The sequence below is a fragment of the Phaseolus vulgaris genome, chromosome 2, assembly GCF_051622355.1.
Source record: "Phaseolus vulgaris cultivar YP4 chromosome 2, ASM5162235v1, whole genome shotgun sequence".
Lineage (NCBI taxonomy): Eukaryota > Viridiplantae > Streptophyta > Magnoliopsida > Fabales > Fabaceae > Phaseolus > Phaseolus vulgaris.
In genome coordinates, this window is record NC_143499.1 from 28,919,421 (window position 1) to 28,931,037 (window position 11,617).

General features: G+C 24.7%; 2 protein-coding genes across 2 annotated transcripts; one reads left to right on the forward strand and one right to left on the reverse strand.

The window, feature by feature from the left end:
- Positions 1-1,998: 1,998 nt before the first annotated feature.
- LOC137809322 (uncharacterized) lies at positions 1,999-2,829 on the reverse strand. The gene has a single exon (XM_068610451.1). The coding sequence runs from the start codon at positions 2,827-2,829 to the stop codon at positions 1,999-2,001; it is 831 nt and encodes a 276-aa protein (XP_068466552.1).
- A 5,006-nt stretch (positions 2,830-7,835) lies between these two features.
- On the forward strand, positions 7,836-8,324 carry LOC137809323 (multifunctional methyltransferase subunit TRM112 homolog A). The gene has a single exon (XM_068610452.2). It carries the CDS (start codon positions 7,935-7,937, stop codon positions 8,322-8,324), a length of 390 nt encoding a protein of 129 aa, XP_068466553.1. The 5' UTR covers positions 7,836-7,934.
- Positions 8,325-11,617: the final 3,293 nt, after the last annotated feature.

An 11,617-nucleotide genomic window follows, 5' to 3' on the forward strand; every position in this document is an offset into this window, starting at 1 on the left:
ATTTGTTTTAACAAGGAAGGCAATAGATTATGGAAGAGCCTTTGGGTTTCAATTGTATGGAGTATATGGAAGCATAGAAATAGGGTCACTTTTAACCAAGCAAAGGTAGATGCAGAGGAAATCTTTACTATGGCACAAGTACAATCATGGGTTTGGATGAAACATAAAGATAAGAAAGTCACATTCTCATTTTCAGACTGGATTTTATCACCATTAACCTGTGTCAATATGGTAACAAGGTAAGTGCAGCTTTTTACTTGTTTATTGGTGTGTTCAATTCATACATATTTTGTTGTTCTGGTTTATGTGTTTTGGCTTTGTGTGGAGGGGAAGGTTGTTTCTTTTTTATGCAGGTTAAGCCGTGGGGAGCAGGGATATATTTCGGTTAAGGAGCAGGATGAGAGTAAAGCACTTTGAAGGTATGCGGAGTTCCCATGTATATAACGTCATATTAGGTTTGGAAGAAAGAGTTTTCTCTGGGAGATATTGGAATGATGCCGAAGAAAAGTTGGAAGTAGAATTAAGCAGAGGTTTTAAAGAAGAATTTTTGGAAAGTGGAGTGTTCATGAAAGATCATTGCAAAAGCATGTTGTGATGCTACTGTGGTACATCAGAATTTTCTCTAAGTAGTTGGATGGCTCTGCAGGGTGTTATGGTCAACCAACTGTGTTAGTCTAGTGTTAGGCATTGCAGCATTTTTTTCATCTGACCGAAACAGGATGTTGGACTTTCCGCTTAGGAAGTCTCGAGCCCGATATTGCAGCCAAGTAGCAGGCTTTTTCTGAATCTGGAAATGTGAAGGTGCCTTGTAATATATAGTTAAATCTTGAGTTGGGGTGAGTATATGCTTTTTAGGATCAGTTAAAAGAGGGTGGTATAGGTGTACGAGCGATTTTTTGAAGGTAATGCGGGGCAACTTTCATACCTTTAGGAGGAGTGGTTTGAGATTTTTTTGAGAGGAGTTAGTCTTGTATGTTGCTGGGTCTGTTTATTCTGGATGCCTAGGCATGTTTGTTTGTCTAGGTTAGTTTAATCTATATGTTAGATTTGATTTTTGGCTTTTAGTTTTTTTTTAAAAGAGTTGGGACACCCCTAAAGTGTCCCTCAATTTAATTTTATTAATTCTTTGCTGAAAAAAAAAATTACCACACAATGTAATAAATACAATATAATTTTCTTTTTCAGAAAAAAAAGTTACTTTCACTAAAAAGAATCAGTTTTTCACCGCATTAATGAAATTGTTTTTCAGAAATTTGAATAAAAATCATTCCTTAAAAATCTTGCTTCATTTCCCGATTTCAGATTTCCACCAAGAAACTAAAAATTCAAAATTCAATCAAGTACCCTTAAATATTACTCTTTTAAAAGGTTATTCAACCTCAAATTATCATGAAATCAAATGATTTTTTTTATAATAATGGTACATAATTAGGTAGATAATATTTTGAAAAGAAGTGTTGTGGAAAGACAAAAATTACTGTAAAGTTATTATTTCAAATTTATTTACAAAATTTGGTGAATAACATTTTTTTTTTCTAAAGAGTCTGCTCTATAATTATTATAAATAAATATGAAATGTGATTCACAAGAAAATCAAGATTCACCATTTAGTCAATTTTGATATTAACAGTAAATATTACAATATACAATTTTATACTTTTCTACTAGTCATTAATTAGTAACTAACGAATAAAAATTGCAAGTTTTAGTTGGTAAAAATTAATAGTCTTCGCACAAAAAATAATTAAAATTATATATTGATTAGTTAATTCAAGAAAAATCATAAATTTAATTAGATGAATATTTTCTCCCTTTCATATTTTAAGTAATGTATCACTAATTATCTTTTGCTTGTACATTATTTTTTTAAATGAAAAAAATTATAGGAGACTAATCATGTTTAGAAGTAAAAGATTTCAACCATCAAAACAAAACATTACAGAATGTATCTTCACTAGTATTAACGTGAAAAATCTTATCATTTGAAGATTGGTAAAACTAAAAAGGATAAAATAAAACATCATAAAAAAAATCTAACTCAACATCCCACCTACAATTCTCACATGAATTTTGAATACTATCATCATCATCCTCATTATCTACCAATTGCCAAGTCCCTTTCTTTAGATTCCAACATTTGCATGGCTTCTCGTAACATAAAGGAGTTGGATTGCGCATTATTGTTCCATAAGGTCTTTTCCATAGTCCTTCCAATAATGTTCTTACCTTATTTCTGCAATTTACAACACACTTCGCATTTCTCAAAAATTGCATATACTCAACTCCTTCTTTTCTCAAATTACCGTCGTAAGAGCATAATAAAATCAAAGCATATGTATATTTTGCTTCCAAGTGACCCTTTTCTTCAGCCATCTTCAAGTCTTTCATGCCTTTCTCTATATTTCCAACGAAACTCTTCAATTCTTGCAATCCCACTCTATACAAAGCTTCTATATTTCCACCTTCTTTACAATTTTGCATAAAAGAATCAAAAGCTTCTTTATGTGACCATGGAATTAAGGGGAACTTTTCCAAAGAAACTTGTTGCCACATGTAGTTGTCTTTTGAAGCATGAAAAAAATCTCTGCAGCATACTTTCATGTTGTAATGATCAATGTAAGATTCAGAGCTTATCCTTGCAACCACATTGATCAACAAGTCTTGTGGAATTGATTTTATTGGAATCAAAGAAGACTGATTAGTGTCGGTGAGTTGCCTCTTGTTGTCTCTTGGAAGTGGTTCCATTGGAATCAAAGGAGCAGACTCGCTAGTGTCATCATATTGCCTCTTGTTACATTGTGTCTTCTTCACCAATTTTGAAGTAATCATATCTGTGTTGTATTGCGATTCAAATTTGAACTCTCAAAATAAAAATTTGTATGTTATAAAATGATGGAATGATTTAGTGTGTGTATTATATAGAAGAGACAATCTCATAGTTTAAAATATTTATATGAGATCTTTTGTATATCAATAAAATCTTTTTATCAATTTAACTTTTTGACTTTCAACAAGATTATAAGATTATGATTTAGGGTTTATCTTATTTATTTATCTTATGCACTAATCTCATCAATATATAGGATATACTAATTAAATATTTCTATATATTTAATTTTATTTACCAGATTACTTTTTTTAGTAATTTAATATTTTATAAATATTATTTTTTCAGACTTCGAATTCGATAGATAAATATTTTATTATATTTACAGGTATAATTATTTTCACCTATCATATTTTATTATATTCGAATATATATCTCACTAACTATTTTATCTTTTACTGGTACACATAAAAATATGTTTTATCACCATTTTTCAATTTTAATTTTATAATTATTTTAAGTATATATATATATATAAATTTTATTATATAAAAATAAAATTATTAAATACTTATTCATTATACGTGTTAATCAACTTGTGTTGTAACAAAAAAGTTTGAATTATATAAAATCAATCACCCTAAACATTAGCCTAATTACTATCGGGATGGTTACTTGTTTTTTCCATCTCCCCAGTGAAAGATTTTATTGCCACTTTTAATTATTTTTCTTTTTCTTCTTTTATTCCACTATATTATAGTTCCTTTTTAAATGTGTATCTTCATTTTAAAAAAATTTATTGTGCCTTTAAAGTATTATCCTGTACAAAATAAAATAAAAAATGACTAGATCAATGAGATAATTCTCATTATATATTCTTATAAATACTAATTTAATTATATTAATATTGTCCTATTGACTCTAAAACTATAACAAAAAAATATTTCTACGTATTTTTATATTATTTACTAATCTAATCTTTTAGTAATACTATCTTTTAGTAATACAGTTTATCTGAACATGATTCATTGTACTTGCTATCTATTTAATCTTATTTATCAAAATAATTTTTAAAGATATTATCTTATTACTTGTGGAAATAATAAATAGATCGCATTATTTATTTTAACTTATTTATTAATTTTATCTTTACCGGTATTATCTTATTAATTGTGAGTATGATAAATTTGTTTCCATGAATATTTTATTGATTCTAAATATGATAAATACATATTTTGTTTTGTTTTATTGTATATGAATGTAATTAATATATCTCGCTATCTATAGTATCTTATTTATGAATATAATTAATTTCATCAATAATATTGTCTCATTAACTCCGAAAAAATAAAAAAATTATTTTTAGCTATTTTATATTATTAATATTGTCTCATTAATTTTAATAATATTTTATTTATTCTGGGTATGATGAAAAGATACTTAATCTTATTGGCCACTTAAATATTTTTACCGATTTTATTTTATTGAATTTGAACATTGATAGATTTTGCCATCTTTTTTTAATCTTATTTTCCCATTTAATCTTTCGTCAGATAATAATTTTTTCGATATTTTTATTTTGTTTATATATTTGACTGAGTCTGATTATTATAACTGGATATTTATTACATTTAAACATTTAATTTTTAACCAATTTTATTTTATTGACCATGAACATGATTAATAGATCTTGGAATCTATTTTATATAAGTTACCAATTTAATATTTTATCAATATTATCTAATTTGTAATTTAATCTTTTATCAGTGATGATGATAATTTTATTATACTATTTGAGCGTGTATTTTTTGTTATACATCTTATTTTACTAGGTTAAATTTAATATTCATATTAATTTTAATTTTATGTATTTAAAATGTATATATACATATATTATTTTTTATATAGCTACAAGACAAATATTAAATAGAAACCAATTTTAGAGAAAAAAAAAGTTGTTATAGTAACTAAATTAGAGACCATTTTAGAAACTAAAAAAATTAGTTTTTAAATTAGTTTTTATTATTGTTAAATGATTTTTAAATTGGTATCTAATTAGCAAAAAGATTTTAACTACCAATTATTTAGTTTCTAAATTTGGTAGTAAAAAAACCTTTTGTTAATTAGATATCATCTAACAATAATATAAACTAATTTAAAAACAAAAAATTTTTTAGTCTTTAAAATAGTTTCTAATTTAGTCACTATAGCAACTAATTATTTTTTATCACTGAATGTTATGTATAATCTATAATTTGAATGAAAAATGTTACAGAAACAATATATAATGTAGATTTGTATGAAAAGGGAAAAAATGTACTTATACTTGATGTATATATTATTTTAAACAGAATAATAATTGAAGTCAAAATATTGAATTTGAAAATGTAGTTAATGGTATATATATATATTTATATATATATATATATATATATGATAATAATAATATTATTTCTCTTATATATTGTAATAAATATATTTGATGTGTAATCTAAGATTTAAGTAAAAACAAAAAAAATTGTGCTTTTGTAAGAAACAAAAAAGAAAAAAATTACTGTTTCAAATTTATTTACATTTTTGGTGAACAACGTTTAAAAGGAGCCTGTACTATATGATACATTAATGATTTTATTTATTTTTATTTTTCATTCGTATTGCAAGGATAACTAATAGAATTACCCATTCACCACTTTTTTCCATCAAATAAGAAATGATGTATAAAAAACTCAATAAAATGACCAATGCGATCATGAATGTACATCATTTGACAAAATGACAAGGTATGAAACTGAAAAAGACAAAAAGAACAAGGAATAGGAAATGTCCTTTATGAAGATTCCTCAAAAGCATTTTCTTAATAATCAAATACGGGTTAGTAACTTGACAACTTCTGTATTTTCAATAAATAGTAAATACGGGTTATTATCAACTTGAGTTTTTCATAATATTTTATAATGGTAATTAAATACAGATTATTATTAACTTGAATATTTTTTATAATAATTTATAATGGTTATTTGAGAGAGGATATTGCATTTTATCATCCTTATGTTTTAAAACATTGGTATCTATGAGGGAAAATCATATACTTGTTCCCACATATATTCTAGATTACATATATTTCTTATCTATGGAATACCTTTTAAATAGTCTAATATGGTAATTCTTTTTAGAATGCACATCTTGAAATTGAAATGTATTTTCAGATTTTATAAATGTATTATGGAATGTATTAATACATTTAAAAATTTACATCTAGAATTTGTTTCTAAATTCAAAAAGGAATGTGCATTATTTCAAAAATATATTTTAAATTGCAGAACCATAATACATATTTCTGAAGGGTAAAATTGAAAATTCAATTTTTACAAGATTGCAACATCAATAGAGGGGATGCAGAATGTAATGTCCTATGATAAATGGTCATGACAAAAAAAAGTATTGCACTATGCACCCACGAGATTTTAAATCTCCACAAGTTTTTAAATCTACACCCCCTTATGAGAGAATGAAATGATAATTGTGTTCTTGAAAAAATAAATTACGAATTGTTCATTTGGTATGTATTTCTAAATCCCGAAAATATCATATGAAATGTATAATTGAAATATATTAATATAATGAAGATTGCACAATCCAATAATACTTTATGAAATGTACAGACTAAATTTTTAGATCCACAAATACATTCTAAGACGTGTTACACTCCAAAATATATTTTTAAATTTATAAATATATTTCAGAATGTGTATTATAAAAGTACATCTCATAACACTCAATCTGGCATAGAAGCTAAAAAATATTGAAAAGGAACCTATCTTGATATTATTAAAATTGTTGATGGAACAATTATCATTTATCCAATATTCACATGTAGTTGCTCGTGATTTTTGAAAGATTTTAATTTATACCTCCATAATTTATAGGAACGAATAATTTTTTATTAAAAAGATAATCATCTTTATAGTCACATGAATCTTCTTGAGTATATGGAGAAGGGTCACATGAATCTTCTTGAGTATATGGAGAAGGGTTAATGATGAGTAAAGGATTCAATTCAAGTTTAAATGAATTTTTTTGTTAGTACTAAATTTCTTATATAAACTTTTTTGTAGTCTTATTTTCTATCAGGATTATGATTATATCTTATCACAGTTTGTATATAAATTATTGTTAAGTAAATATTATTTGTTGATATTGATAAATATATTAGAGATAATAGAAGAAGTTGTTAAATTTTATGTCCTAGCAAATTCATTAATTATTAAAATAAATAAATAATAACTAATTTATATAATTCTAACTAACTTATAAGATTCGAACTAAATATTTCACACATATATACAAATCTTTAAAATTTATAATGAAATAAGGAATTAGATAAATAGAAATTGAATAATTGTTAACTTTAATAATTTATTCCTAATAAACTAACCAATTACTCACCTGTTAATTTATATAAAATTAAAATATAAAAGATAAAGAAAAAATAAAAGATAAAGAAAAATAAAATTAAGAGATATTAATAACAAAGATAAGAGATAAAAATAAAATTAAAATAAATTATAAAACATAAAGATTAAAAAATAAAATAAGATATAAAAAAATAAAAATAAAGATAACAGTCAATTGGAGGACAAATTAAAAGGATATAATAAACTAAAATATGAAAATATTGGGATCGAGTTTTAGAAAGTTGTCTATCATATAACTTATTTAAAAACAAATTTAATTTCATAAATCCCAATCATATCAATTATCACCTCTTTAATCTATGGAAATCTTAATTTCTTAAATAAAAAGAATACACCAAATTAGTTAAAAAACATAACAATAAGATAAATTAGTCAAATCTTATTAATAAGATAAATTAGTCAATTCTTATTAGAGAATAACATCTATTTATTTATATTATAAGATGACTCCAGTTTTCAACAAACTATTAAAATTGCTTGGTCTATTTAATAAGAATGAAATAGAGAACCTTGCCACACACAGAACATTGGAGCGTTGTGACTTTGCAGTTGCTAAAGCTAACTTCACGCTCCACATCGTTTGCTGCCATTGTTAGGGCTAAGTTTGAAGTGGTGGTGAGTTGTTAGTAAAGATGAGACTGCTAACACATAACATGCTGTCATCGAACATAAAGGGTGTGGTGAATGGGTTCCCACTGCGCATTGAAGCAGAGAAAGTAGCAGAAAAGAGTGTGGAAATGAATAGGGAATTTCTGAAAAAGATGTTTCAGAAGGTTCATTGGAAGGCTTTCGTTGATGCATCACGAGCCATGGGATACACTGAACTACCTGAGAAGGCAGACTCTTCCATGCTGAACTCTGATGAATTTCTGAACAGGTTTCACCATGCTCTCTTGGAACTCCACCTTGAGGAAGGAGCTCTTGTTTGCCCTGAAACTGGGCGACGCTTTCCTGTCAACAAGGGTATTCCAAATATGCTTCTTCCCCAAGAAGAAGTTTTGTTATCAATAATCATATGTTGACACTGTGAACAGTTGAAACACATATCTTAATATTTTTTTTTTAATTTAAAGTATTATTATATTATTATAATTGTTTGTTAAATATATGTTTTTTTTATTAAAGAGGCTGTTGAAAGAAACTTTTCTCTTTTCGTATTATTCATCACCCTTATATGTTTAGTGTCACTAGTTGTTTGGAGGCTAGTTAAGAATGCGGGTAATGGAACTGCAGACTTTAAAAGTTGTGACTGTCAAGTTTACCTTTTTTTTGTTGACACATGATGAGTACTACAAAAACAAGAATGAAATAAACGATAAATACAAATTTAAATAATTTTTTAAAAATAATAAAAGTCTATAAGTTTAAAATAGTTATTTAATAATTAGTTCTAAAATACTATTATCAAAACACTATAAACTTAAAAAATCGATTGTTCTCCACCACAAAAAATTATGATACAAAAACATTATTATTTACATAAACTTGAATAGTAACATTATTATTTAAAATTTTATAAATATAATTATCATTGTCATCGTGTTTAAATAAATATTAAATTTCATAAGTCTATCATTGATGTTTTCTTACCTAACTTTTATTTATATATAAAAACTCGAAATAAATAAGTACAGAGAATTTTTATTAATGCAAGTTTTTTATTAAATTTTAAATTAACAGTGTAAATTAACTAATATTTGTATTATGTTTTTTGTTCAATAAATATGTACATATATATATATATATATATAATGTATGCTAGAAATAAAATTATTGTATTTTATAATAGGAATGAAGAAGGCAAATTTTTTTAAATTTATTTTTATTTATGAATAAAAAATACAGCAAGAGTACATATTTCCAACTTTATCAACACATAAAAGCAAATAAGAATAAGGTGGGAGCAAACTAGTAAAAGATGAGTTTAAAGATAATGATAATTAATATTTGGCAAGACTATCTCCTACTTAACTTGTATCTCTAAAAATATGATTTCAACAAATATAATCAATTAATAAGTTTGATAACTGTTTTATAATCAAACAATTAAATTATTATATTATGATTATTTCATTTCTAATTTTGATGAAAAATAATTCAGTCTATATAATTGATCAAGTCTTAAGGAACAAGAGAAGGGAAAAAGAATTTTCACCCTCACAATTTCTCTAAGAAAGTAGTTTTTCTTTTATTAAGAATTAAAACTCCACAGTTCATCACAAATAGGAATTGATATCCAACAAATTAATCTGACAGAATTTGGATTATCCTTTAAAAATAGTAAGTTTGTTTATGAGTTGATGAATAAATGATAAGATATAAACATAAAAAATTTGAACAATAAACTTTTAACATCTCATTAAAAATAAATAATAATAATAATAATATTATTATTATTATTATTATTATATGATGAAAATAATAAAAAAGAGTTTTTATATTGAATAGCAATTGCAAGAGAATTAAAAAAAAAACTCATGCATGATAGAATGGACAACGTAATCAAGAATAGTCAGAAGTATTAAAAACTTGTAAATAAAATCCCCAGCCAAGCACACAAAATAGTTTGCAAAAGAACCTAAAACCCATCTAAAAACTCGTTTATTAGTATAAGCTTTTTATCCAATGAAAAAATAAAAGGAATAAGACGTATGATTTTGTGATAATGTAATTATATAATCAAAACAAGTATTTTATTTTGATGTATTTGAGAACCTGCACCATATTACTACCTTTTACACCTCCAATTATCCCCTTATTTAGCGGTTTTCAATTTTGATGAATTACCTAGTTAAATCTCCATTTTTAACATCAACATCATGTGAATGAAACTGAAATTAACCAGCAATCTTGAACACTGGCCATGAATTAAAAAGTAATTAAAAAAGTATCAGCCGATCAGAAATATATAATTGAATTGAAAACTGCAAAACGAATCTTAAGTCTATTTCCATCAAATCAATTTGTTTTACATTATTCGATCATGCATCCTCTTTTGGTATATCTGTATAGCTAAATACTACATAAAGATTAAAATTACACAAAAGACGCAAAAAAATAAAAACAAAATTAAAGATCAATAAAGACTAATAAAGTGACAACAATGTTAACTATTACATTTACATTTGAGTCTTCGTGATTTTATGAATGAATTTCAAGTGGAGCGGGTTGGATATTTGTAGATTCTCTCTCAAACGTATTAAAATGATTTCTTTATCCTAAATCAATAAATACTTCAGAAGATAACATAAAATAAAATAAAAAATATCAAAACCTACCCAAAAAAGTTCTTCATAATATATGTTTGTGTATTATACTAATAAAAGTTATACAGTATAATATATATAAATAATTGAAAAATAACTCTAAAAATTGAAAAATAGTTGTTTTACAAGTAAAAAACACAAATCAATACTTTCTCAACATCATTCATTTTTATTATTGGTAAAAAATAATAATCTATTACTCTTTTTTTATTCAGTAAGGTGTTTACTTTATTAGAATTAAATAATAAAGTAATGTTTGAAATGATTTTTTAAGAAACTTTTATATAATTTTTTTTAAAAGAAACATATCTTGTCATTATTAGAGTTCTTGTTTGGGTCAACCCATTGTAAATTTTGACATTCCTCACCATTTGGATAACTATCATATATCAATACTCACATAATTATCATTGATCCAATACTTACCTAACTATCATTTATTCAATACTCACATAACTATCATTTATCCAATACTCAGCAGTGATTTTTTAAGATCTTAGTTTCTAACTATATAGTATATAGTTTATAAGAAGGAATAATGCTACTTTATCAAAAAATGGTTGTCTTTATAGTCAAATTATTGTAACCTTTAATCTTCTTGAATAATATAAAGAGAAAATGTTAGTAGTAAGTATTAGATTGAATTCAATTTTAGGTAAGTCTTACAAGTGTGTAACCTTATTATAATTATCTTTTATCATGACATACTAGGTTTATGATTATTTCTTATTATATCATGTACGTCAAATTGTTGATAATAGAAATTTTATGGCTTCTAACAATTTCATTAATTATTAAATGAACAAGGTAATAACTAACTTATAAGATAAATAAATGTTTCACATAGATATACAAATCTTTAAAATAAAATTGGGAATGAAATAAGGAAACAAATTATATACATAAATAGCAATAGAAGAATTGTTAATTTCAATAATTGAATCTTAATATACTAACACAATACTCTTCATATGTCCAAAAACAATTTTGAAACAAAAAAAATCAAAACAATTAAGTTTGATAACAGAATATATGAATCATGAATTCCT

What these genes read in the sequence shown, in the direction of transcription:
- LOC137809322 (XM_068610451.1), bottom strand. Translation starts at nt 2,829, where the DNA reads ATGATTACTTCAAAATTGGTGAAGAAGACACAATGTAACAAGAGGCAA.
- LOC137809323 (XM_068610452.2), top strand. Translation starts at nt 7,935, where the DNA reads ATGAGACTGCTAACACATAACATGCTGTCATCGAACATAAAGGGTGTG.